A 12,160-nucleotide genomic window follows, 5' to 3' on the forward strand; every position below is an offset into this window, starting at 1 on the left:
GGATCCAAATCTGTGAAGCAAACACGCTAGAGGTGGACCCAAGAGCTTCAATAAGGTTGGCCCCAAGGGACCTTACCGGGGCAAACGTGACCGGGTCTGCCCAGGCAGTCTGGGGGCGATCTTGGCGTCCCTTGTGGGGGGCTATCTGCCACCAATCATTGGCGCTGCACGGACCCCCACGCCGGGTCAGATCACCTGTCGTTTCTTTTTAATAGAGCCGTAGCGAACCCTCGAGAGCTCATGTGAGCTCTTGAATCATCACGACTACTTCTATAGAGCTTAATCAGCTCCTTCGAAAAGACTCCAACCTCTACCAGCAATGCTGGAAAGACCATCAGAATAGAAACAGGCAAGAGGCGGAGCGCAAGCTCCACGAGTTCTCTGTACTCGAAAAAATGAAGTTCTCACACAGTATCCAATTCAATGCGGTGCCGGATTGGAGCAGTCATTACATCTCCTACAGCAATCTCAAGAAATTGTACGCACGGACCCTGTTCAAAGCTCTTTCCCCAGGCGAAGCCTCAATCGAGGCTATGAGAAGCTCGGGCTGACCACTTTCTACTATATCAGAATATACCAGCTTGAGAAATCCGTCAACCAGTCATCTACGATAGCCCATGAGGATGCCGAAGCCTCACCTTTGATCAGTACCGAGGATCCTGATGCTGTGTTTCGGCGAGCCCTCGATCAGGAACTGGAGAAGATCTGTTCTTTTTACCAGCTGAAAGAGCTCGAGATCTACGGGGAAGTGGGAGAATTGATGAACGATGAGCAGTCATACGAGGCAGAGACGGAAGGACAGGACTTCGACCAGTTGGATGGGGCTACGGATAAGAATGGAAGGCCGCGCCGTGGGAGCCTTTTCGGAAAGATTAGTGGCAGACAACGGCGGACAAGTACTATGAGTGCGTCAACTATAGATGAAGGGGACGAAGAAGGCGACAGCGATGACGATGCAGACGATAGGACGGCAATGAATGGCAGCCACATAGGCCGGCGGAAAACCTATGATACCAACGCAAGCCACGCCCATGACGACGTCAGAAGCTCGAGAGAACTACCTATGCCAAGAAGAAGGATGAGCCAAGCACAGGATGACTACAGTGACAATGCACTCGAGGGACTGCTAGCTTCTGGCATGACTTTGAAGAAGCGGACAATCAGCCTATTTGTTTCGCTGTGCGAATTGAAATCATTCGTCCAGCTCAACAAAACAGGCTTCTCGAAGGTTTGCAAAAAATATGACAAGACGTTAAATCGAAGCCTCAAAAGTGCGTACGTCAAGGACAGTGTTACTCCTGCATATCCATTCAAGCAGGAAACCATGCAACATATTGATGAGAACATAACGAATATTGAGAGGGTATACGCGGGTGTTATCACAAAAGGGGACATTGGCAGTGCGCGACGAGAGTTACGGCTACATCTTCGAGAGCATGTGGTTTGGGAAAGGAACACCGTATGGCGGGAAATGATCGGTATAGAGCGAAAAGCTCAAGCTGCAAATATGGGCTTAGGACGGACACTTCTTGGTGGAGATAACGATCCTTCGAAACATCGATTACAAGGCGATGAGCCGGACGACGTGGGTACTAAAGAACTTGACACTCCAATTGGAAGATACAGATGCCCCCGCTGGCTGTTTAGCTCAACGTTCTTCGTGCTCATCGGAATCCTGGTCATCTTCACAATTCTGCTGGTAGTACCAATCATGAAGAAACCAGAGCAGCAAAATTGTCTTGCAATGCTTGTGTTTGTGAGCTTGCTTTGGGCGACAGAGGTAGGCCCGACAGAGGAAAATCAAGCACCTAGATGGTTGCTGATCCAGTCCAGGTCATACCTCTTTTCGTGACAGCACTCTTAGTGCCCTTCCTCACCGTTGTCTTGCAAGTAGTCAGACAAGACGAAAAGCCGCACCATCGACTTGACCCCAAAACCGCGACCAAGTACATCTTTGCAGCGATGTGGACGCCAGTTATCATGCTGTTGCTAGGAGGCTTTACGATTGCAGCAGCACTTTCGAAGTTTCACATTGCTAAGATGATGGCTACGTTCGTCCTAAGCAAAGCGGGCACACGGCCGCGGACTGTTCTGATTACGAACATGTTTGTTGCTATGATCCTCAGTATGTGGATAAGTAACGTTGCATCTCCAGTACTGTGTTTCTCGATCATTCAAGTATGTTTCCCTCTTTGATTAATCCCACAGGGAGTTCTGACTCACTATTCAGCCACTCCTCCGCAACCTACCCTCGGACTCCCATTTCTCCAAAGCCCTCATCCTTGGCATCGCCCTCGCCTCTAACATTGGTGGCGCTGCCTCCCCCATTGCTTCTCCGCAAAACATCATCGCCCTCCAAAACATGCGGCCCCAACCTAGTTGGGGGATCTGGTTCTTCATCGCCCTCCCCGTCTGCATTATTTCCATCCTCCTCATTTGGGTACTCCTCCTTATCACCTTCCAGCCTGGAAAAGGCACCACCATCGTGCCAATACGGCCTATGAAGGACAAGTTCACCGGCGTACAATGGTTCATTAGCGGAGTCACCGTGGTAACTATAGTACTGTGGTGCGTCACGCATCAGTTGGAGAATGTCTTTGGCGACATGGGTGTTGTAGCCATCATACCCATCGTCCTCTTCTTTGGCACCGGCATCTTAACGAAGGAAGACTTCAACAACTTCCTTTGGACTATCATTATCCTCGCCGCTGGTGGCCTATCCCTTGGCAAAGCCGTCTCGTCGTCAGGTCTCCTGCATACTATCGCTGGTGCTATAACAGACAGAGTGGAGGGCATGAGCCTTTATGGTGTCTTGGTCGTTTTTGCGGCCTTGATCCTAGTCGTTGCGACATTTATCAGCCATACAGTTGCGGCCTTGATCATTTTGCCCTTGGTTCATACGGTCGGCGCTGGCATGAAGGAACCACATCCGAATCTGCTGGTTATGGGTAGCGCGCTTATGTGCTCTGCCGCCATGGGTCTGCCTACCAGCGGCTTTCCGAATATGAGTAAGCCTGCTTTCTTCTCACGTTTCACGTATTCAGTCATTGACAAATCTTTCAGCGGCTATCATGATGGAAGATCCACAAACCGGCCAACGGTATTTGCAAGTTAAACATTTTATCTCGAGAGGCATACCAGCCAGTATCATTACTTTTCTGGTCGTAATAACTTTGGGCTATGGGCTTTTGCTCGTTGCGGGGCTTTGATTGTTAGAAATGATACCAGATATATAAGCGTGGGAAATATGTTGACCGGGATCGTGGCAGGCTCTATGGAGAAGAGCCCCTATATTGCAATTAGATTGGGTAGGGTTTGGGCGCATTCGAGATTGCAACGAGATGACGGATACCAAATTTTGATGTGTATGCAATAAATCGTTGCTGCAGAGCGCCGCCATCCAAAAAGGGGTATACCTATATCATTGCAAATCTGATTGCACTCCATGCTATTTTCGAAACCCAAAGGGTCCAAACGCCAGCGCGATCGAAAGCCAAGCGAGCCCAACGTCATCGAGCAGCCACTCCACTGGGAAAATTCCTTGCACTCAACAGCACGCCCTTCACGCCTCTGATCTCAGCCTTCACATTCGCCACCGCATCAATCTCCCCGATTTTCCTGGCCTTCCCGCCTAGATGTAGGGAATTCGCTTGTGGCAGCTTCTCCAAATATGATCGTAGCTCGCTTATGCTGTCGCCGAGCGGGTTCGTCGGCTTACCATCTGCGGGGAGGAGATCAGATAGCTTGCTATGAATCCCCAAGAGTGCGCTCGTGTGGTCTTGGGCAGGCGAAAGCGTTTCATCGGGGTCAGAGGAGGTAGAGGAATTCGACCGAGAAAGATGCGGTGATGTCTGTGTGCCTGCGGAGCGGTTGAAGAAGCGTGCCCCGTCCGAGCTTAGAGAGTCTTTATCTGAATCATCCTCCTTGGAATGGTGTGGTATTTCTGGCACTTTTGACACGGCGCTCTTGAGCTTCTCATTCAAAGCATCAATATTTGCTCCTGCACCTTCAAACAGCGAATGCCTCGCCGATGTCAAGCTTTCAACCATGGGTTCCACAATGTATTTGCTCGTTCCGTAGATCGTAGCCCCGGCGCCAGACGCGATGTATAGAGATGTGAGGAGACGGTTGGCCGTAATGAGTGGGGCGGGCTTTTGGGCGTGGAGGAGGAACTCAGGATACGTTATTATGGGGGGGTTGTCCTTTGATGGTGCGGCTGGTGGTCGTTCTTGGGGAACTGACGATGTTGAGGGGGTTTGAGGGGCAGTGGGAGGTGTAGATTGTGAGATTCCTTCTCGCTCTATCCCATAGTCCTCCATGACGGCTGCTTCGGGGGTATGTTGGATTTCGAGTAGGTCGTCGATTTCGGTCTCAGTCAGACCTTTGGACTCCAGAAACAGCCTCTTTCGTTCAATTGGGGCATCGCGTATAGAGTCATCTTCGAGGAATTTGGAAGCTTTCTCGATCAGAGGAGCTCTGGATTCTGGAGGCTGTCGCTCAGCGGGCTCTTGTGATGGAGAGTCGTCAGGCTGTTTTGGCAAACTCGAGGGTTCTTGACGTTGCCATGAGGGTATTTCCTTGGACTTGGGCCCTTCGGAGTCGCTCATCACGAGGATTGCGGTTGTTGTTGCAGCACAATTGAGAGCTAGAGGGGCTCAAAGGGATCCTCGAACATGTCAATGACCCGGAAGAACCTCGGATCTCGGTCCCTGAAAGGCGCTAGATCTGACAGTTTACGCGACTCTGGAACATCTTCCTAAATCACCCATGCTACCATCCATGTGGTTTAATATCATGATATGCCAATCTATCATAGGCTCATCGGCATACGCTTGGAAAGCAAAACTCTTTTTTCGAGCTCTTTACTAATTTAAATTTCTTAAATCTTAGAAAATACTAGAGAATTTCTTAATAAGATATGACGTAGATAACATATTATCGTATAAATATTATTTTAAAATTTAATTATTTTAAAGCTTTTCTATTTATATTACTAATTCGATTTTTTTATAATATATTATTATTAAGCTATAACTTAAGAATTATAATTTTCTTAAGAATATTTATATTTTTCGAAGTTCTTTATTAAAGATGAAAATTATAAAAATTAGCTAATTCGAATTTTTCGAAATTTAGTTTCCAAGAGAGTTAGATAGAACCGCCAAGATTATAAATATATTTTTTAAAACTACGATTTTTTCGAATCTATTACTAATTCGATTTTTTCGAAAATAAAGTAATTCTAGCTACCTTTAGCGATAACTTAGATTATAAAATTATATATATTTTTTAAATCTTTTAATAATTCGAATAATTCGAGATAACGAATTTTAGATAAAGATTATCGATTTAAGAGATATCTTTTATTAATAAATCTTTACCGCCAATATTTCGAAGATTTTTTTTTTTGAGCTTTTATATAAAAAATCACTAATTCAAATTTTTTAAATTTTAGAGCGCTGTTATTTAGCTTACTGAAGATTAAATCTATAAATAAGTAATTAGAGATTTAACTAGATGAATCAAAAAAAAAAAAAAAAAAAAAAAATTAGCTAGTTCATAATTCGAATAAAAAAAATTATTCGAGAATTTTAAAACTTTACTTTTTTCGATTTTTTTCGTAATTTTTCTTAGATATAATTTTCTAAAATAAATAATAATAGTAATAATAATAATAATAATAATAATAATAATAATAATAGAAATAATAGAAATAATAGATATAATTTTCTAATAAATAAATAATAATAATAATAATAATAATAATAATAATAATAATAGAAATAATAGAAATAATAGAAATAATTATTATAAAAATATTAAAATAATTATAAATAATTTAATTATAAAAAATAAAAATAAAATTATAATTATATTATATATAAATAAGTAAAAACTTATAAATTAAATTTATAATTATTTTTTTAATTAAGATTATTAAGTAAATAAATAAATAATTTTTAATAAACGAATTTTAATAAGTAATATTTAAATTTCTTACGCTTTAATAATTATAAAATAAATTTTTAATATTTTTAAAAATTTGAAAAGTATAAATAGCGTTTTAAAATTTTAAATTTTAAATTTTAAAATTTTAATAGAAAATAAAAAAGTTATTATTATTATAAATAATATATATCTATTTTTTTAATAAAGAAAATATAGAAGAGCGAGATTTTAATAATTATAAATATTTATTAAAAAATTATTATAATTTAATTTATATATATATATAATATAAAAAATATTAATTATTTATATAATTTATAAATAAATATATATAATATTAATTTTATATTAATAATTTTATAAATATTTCTAAAATATTTTATAATAATTATTTATAAAAAATAGAGAAATATTATATTTTTATAATAAGAAATATATATATATAATTTTTTAAAAAATTAGAAAGAAGTAGAGATATCGTATTAATTAATAATATATATTCTATAAAATCTTTTATTAAAATAAAAACTTTTAAATAATAAAATAATTATTAAAATAAGATATTAAATAATTTTAATTTATTTAAATATATATTATTTAATAAATAATTTTTATTTATAAAGATTTAATTAATTATAATTAATATAATAAATTCTTTTTTTATATATTTATTATAATAATATATTATATAAATAAAGATTTATAAATTAAATTTATAAAATTAAATTTTTCTAAATTAAATTAAATTTTAATTTTAATTCTAAATTAAATTAAACTCTAATTACTTATTATATATTTTTAATTTATAAATATATATATATAAAAAGAGACGCGTTAAGACTTAATTAGAAAGATATATTAAATATAAAAAATTAATTTAATATATATAAAAGAATAAGATAAAGTTAAGTTATAAAATTTTAAATTTATATATATAATTAATTATAAATTTAAAATTATTATATTTTTTAATTAGATTAATTAAATTAACTCGCTAATTCTCTTAAACTCTCTTATTAAAAATATATATATAAAAATTTTATATTTTAAAGTACTTAGCTTATAATATATATAATTACTTTATAATTTCTTAAATTATAAAACTCGCTTTATACTTTCTAACGCTATAAAAATTATAAAATTTAATCTATTATTAATAAATTAAATAAATATTTAAATATAGTAGTTATAATAGTTATATTAAACGCGTTTAAAATTAAATAATAATTCTTTTATTTATTTATTATTCTTCTATTATTCTATTAATTCTATTAATTCTATTTTATTAATTCTATTAATTCTATTAATTCTATTAATTTTATTAATATAAATATAATTATCTTTAATATCTCTTACTTAATTAAAGCTTCTTATTAATATTCTTAAATTATTTTTTAATAAATTTATTATTATTAATAATTAAGACTATAAGTAAGTTTAATAACTATCTATTACTACTTATAAACGTATTAAAAAACTCTTAAAAAGAGTTTAAATAAATATATTTTTTTTATATATTTCTTTTAAATTAGTAATAAATAAATTAAATTAATATTTAAATATTATAATTATATTAAATATATTTAAATATTATATACTTTTTATAATTTTATATTAAATTATTATTTAATAAGTAAAGAATATTATTATAATTTAATTTATTATCTCTACTATATTAAAAAATAAAAAAAAAAAATTATAATAAATAAATATAAAGAATATTATAAAGAAATTAAATAATAATAAAATTATTATTATTAAAAATATAACTTAGCTCTTTAAAATTTTACGTTATATATTTTTTATAATTTTATATTAAATTATTATTTAATAAGTAAAGAATATTATTATAATTTAATTATTTTATATTAAATTATTATTTAATAAATAAAGAATATTATTATAATTTAATCTATTATCTTTATTATATTAAGAAATAAAAAAAGAAATTATAATAGATAAATATAAAGAATATTATAAAGAAATTAAGTAATAATAAAATTATTATTATTAAAAATACGATTTAACTTTTTAAAATCTTATATTATATACTCTTTATAATTTTATATTAAATTATTATTTAATAAATAAAGAATATTATTATAATTTAATTTATTATCTTTATTATATTAAGAAGTAAAAAAAGAAATTATAATAATAAATAAATATAAAGAATATTATAAAGAAATTAAGTAATAATAAGACTCTTAATATTAAGAATACGACTTAGCTCTCTAAAATCTTATATTATATACTTTTTATAATTTTATATTAAATTATTATTTCGAAATAATATATATTTAAATAAATTAAAATTATTTAATATCTTACTTTAATAGCTATTTTATTATTTAAAAGATTTTATTATAATAGAAGATAATATAAAATTTATATTACTAATTAATATATTATCTTTATTTCTTTTTAATATTTTAATACTTCTTATTATAAGAATATAGTCTTTCTCTATTTTTTATAAATAATTATTATAAATTAATTTTTTATATTTAATATATCTTTCTAATTAAATCTTAGCGTATTTCTTTTTATATATATATATTTATATATAAATTAAAAATATATAATAAGCGATTAGAGTTTAATTTAATTTAATTAAAAAAATCTAACTTTATAAATTTAATTTATAAACCTTTACTTATAAATTTAAATAATTAAATAATTATTATTTTAATAAAATTTATAATTATTTTTTAATTAAAATTATTAAATAAATAAATAAATAAATATTAATAAATAAATATTAATAAATAAATATAAAGAATATTATAAAGAAATTAAATAATAATAAAATTATTATTATTAAGAATATAATTTAACTTTTTAAGATTTTATATTATATTAATTATCTACTTAGTTAATTATTTAATTAATTATTTAATTTAATATTTTATAAAAAAAAAAAAATTATAATAAATAAATATAAAGAATATTATAGAGAATATTATAAAGAATATTATAAAAAAATTAAATAATAATAAAATTATTATTATTAAGAATATAGTTTAATTTTTTAAAATATTATATTATATAAATAAAGGCCTATAAATTAAATTTATAAAGTTAAATTTTTCTAAATTAAATAAAGTTAAATTTTTTTAAGTTAAATCGAATTTTAATTTTAATTCTAAATTAAATTAAACTTTAATCGCTTATTATATATTTTTAATCTACTTTTATTATTATAAAATTAATTTAATCTATATAATATATAAATATATATATATAAAAAGAGGCGCGTTAAGGTTTAATTAGAAAGATATAATAATTATTTATAAAAAATAAAGAAAAGACTATATTTTTATAATAAGAAGTATTAAAATATTAAAAAGAAATAAAGATAACGTATTAATTAGTAATATAAATCTTATAATATCTTCTATTATAATAAAATTTTTCGAATAATAAAATAGCTATAAATATTAAACGATTTTAATTTATTTAAATATATATTATTTCGAAGTAATAATTTAATATAGAATTATAAAGAGTATATAATATAGAATTTTAGAGAGTTAAATCGTATTCTTAATATTAAAAGCTTTATTATTACTTAATTTCTTTATAATATTCTTTATATTCGCCTACTATATTAACTTCTCTTATATTAATTAAATAAATTAATATAAGATTATAGAGAGTAGATCTATTATATTACTACTGCTAATAATTATCTTTATAATATTCTTTATAATATTCTCTATAATATTCTTTATAGTATTCTTTATATTTATCTATTATAATTTCTTCTCTTACTTCTTAATATAGTAAAAATAATAGACTTAATTATAATAATATTCTTCGCGCTTATTAAATAATAATTTAATATAAAATTATAAAGAGTATATAATGTAGAATCTTAGAGAGCTAAGTCGTATTTTTAATATTAAGAATTTTATTATCGCTTAATTTCTTTATAGTATTCTCCGTATTCGTCTATTATAATAATTTCTCTTATTCTAATTAAGTAGATTAATATAAGATTATAAAAAGTAAATCTATTATATTACTACTACCAATAATTATCTTTATAATATTTTTTATATTTATCTACTATAGTAATTTCTTCTCTTATTAAATATTAAGCTAGTATAAGACTATAAAGAATAAGTCTATTATATTATTACTACTAATAACTATCTTTATAATATTCTTTATATTTATCTACTATAATAATTTCTTTTTTTATTAAATATTAAATTAATATAAGATTATAGAGAGTAGATTTATTATATTATTACTACTAATAATTATCTTTATAATATTCTTCATATTTATTTACTATAGTAGTTTCTTCTCTTATTAAATATTAAGTTAATATAAAATTATAAAGAGTAGATCTATTATATTACTATTATTAATAACTACCTTTATAATATTCTCTATAATATTCTTTATATTCGTCTATTATAGATTCTTCTCTTATTTAATTAAATACGAGAGTATTAAGAATAAATATATTTATATTAATAGAATTAATAAAATAATAAAAAAAGAATAATTATATAAATAGATAAAAGGATTATTATTTAATCTTAAATACGTTTAATATAATTATAATATTTAAATATTAATTTAACTTATCTATTACTAACTTAAAAGAAGTATATAAAGAAGAATATATTTATTTAAACTCTTTTTAAAAGTTTTTTAATACATTTATAAGTAGTAGTAAATAGCTATTAAGCTTATTTATAACCTCGATTATTAATAATAATAGATTTATTAAAGAATAGCTTAAGGGTATTAATAAGATCTCTAAAAAATAAATAAAAGAGATATATATACTTAAATCGAACTCTTTTTAAGAGTTTTTTAACGCGTTTATAAGTAGTAATAAATAATTATTAAGCTTACTTACGGCCTCGATTACTAGTAATAGCGAATTTATTAAAAAGTAATCTAGAGATATTAATAAGAGACTCTAATTAAATAAGAAATATCGAAGATAATTATATTTATATTAATAAAATTAATAGAATTAATAAAATTAATAGAATTAATAGAATAGTAAAAGAATAATAAATAGATAAAAGAATTATTATTTAATTCTAAACGCGTCTAATATAACTACTATAACTATTATATTTAAATATCTATTTAATTTATTAATAATAAATTAAATTTTATAATTTTTATAACGTTAGAAAGTATAAAGCGAGCTTTATAATTTAAGAAATTATAAAGTAACTATATATATTATAAACTAAATACTTTAAAGTATAAAACTTTTATATATAAATTTTTAATAAGAGAGATATAAAAGAGTTATCGAGCTAACTTAGTCGGTCTAATTAAAAGAGTATAATAAATCTAAATTATTAATTAGCTATATATATAAATTTAAGATTTTTAAATTTAATCTTATCTTATTCTATTATATATACTAATTAATTATTTATTTAATTAATTATTTAATTAATTACTTAATTTAATATTTTATAAAAAAATAAAAAAAAATATTATAATAAATAAATATAAAAAATATTATAAAGAAATTAAATAATAATAAAATTATTATTATTAAAAATATAATTTAGCTTTTTAAAATCTTATATTATATTAATTATCTACTTAGTTAATTATTTAATTAATTATTTAATTTAATATTTTATAAAAAAAGAAATAAAAGAAAGAATTATAATAGATAAATATAGAGAATATTATAAAGAATATTATAAAGAATATTATAAAGATAATTATTAATAATAATAATATAATAAATTTATTTTTTATAATTTTATATTAATCTATTTAATTAATATAAAAAAAAATTAATATAATAAATAAATATAAAGAATATTATAAAGAAATTAAGTAATAATAAAATTATTACTATTAAAAATATAACTTAACTCTCTAAAATCTTATATTATATACTCTTTATAATTATATATTAAATTATTATTTTAAAATAATATATATTTAAATTAATTAAAATTATTTAATATTTTATTTTAATAATTATTTTATTATTTAAAAGATTTTATTATAATAAAAAATAATATAAAATTTATATTATTAATTAATATATTATCTTTATTTCTTTTTAATATTTTAATACTTCTTATTATAAAAATATAATTTTTCTCTATTTTTTATAAATAATTATTATAAATAAGTAAAGATTTATAAATTGAATTTATAAAGTTAATTTTTTTCTAAATTAAATTAAACTCTAATCGCTTATTAT

At 26.6% G+C, this 12,160-nt stretch overlaps 2 protein-coding genes across 2 annotated transcripts; one reads left to right on the top strand and one right to left on the bottom strand.

The window, feature by feature from the left end:
* Positions 1-395: 395 nt before the first annotated feature.
* Positions 396-3,209, top strand: HO173_001372 (uncharacterized protein; the record flags this gene model as incomplete). Its single annotated transcript, XM_037303312.1, has 5 exons — positions 396-478; positions 571-1,780; positions 1,834-2,178; positions 2,231-3,008; positions 3,064-3,209. 5 exons carry the CDS (start codon positions 396-398, stop codon positions 3,207-3,209), a joined length of 2,562 nt encoding a protein of 853 aa, XP_037169959.1.
* Positions 3,210-3,509: 300 nt separating this feature from the next.
* HO173_001373 (uncharacterized protein) lies at positions 3,510-4,607 on the bottom strand (the record flags this gene model as incomplete). Its single annotated transcript, XM_037303313.1, has 1 exon — positions 3,510-4,607. One exon carries the CDS (start codon positions 4,605-4,607, stop codon positions 3,510-3,512), a length of 1,098 nt encoding a protein of 365 aa, XP_037169960.1.
* Between the last annotated feature and the right edge of the window lie 7,553 nt (positions 4,608-12,160).

The sequence above is a fragment of the Letharia columbiana genome (genome assembly GCF_014066305.1).
Source record: "Letharia columbiana isolate WasteWater2 chromosome Unknown Sc0000002_s0, whole genome shotgun sequence".
NCBI lineage: Eukaryota > Fungi > Ascomycota > Lecanoromycetes > Lecanorales > Parmeliaceae > Letharia > Letharia columbiana.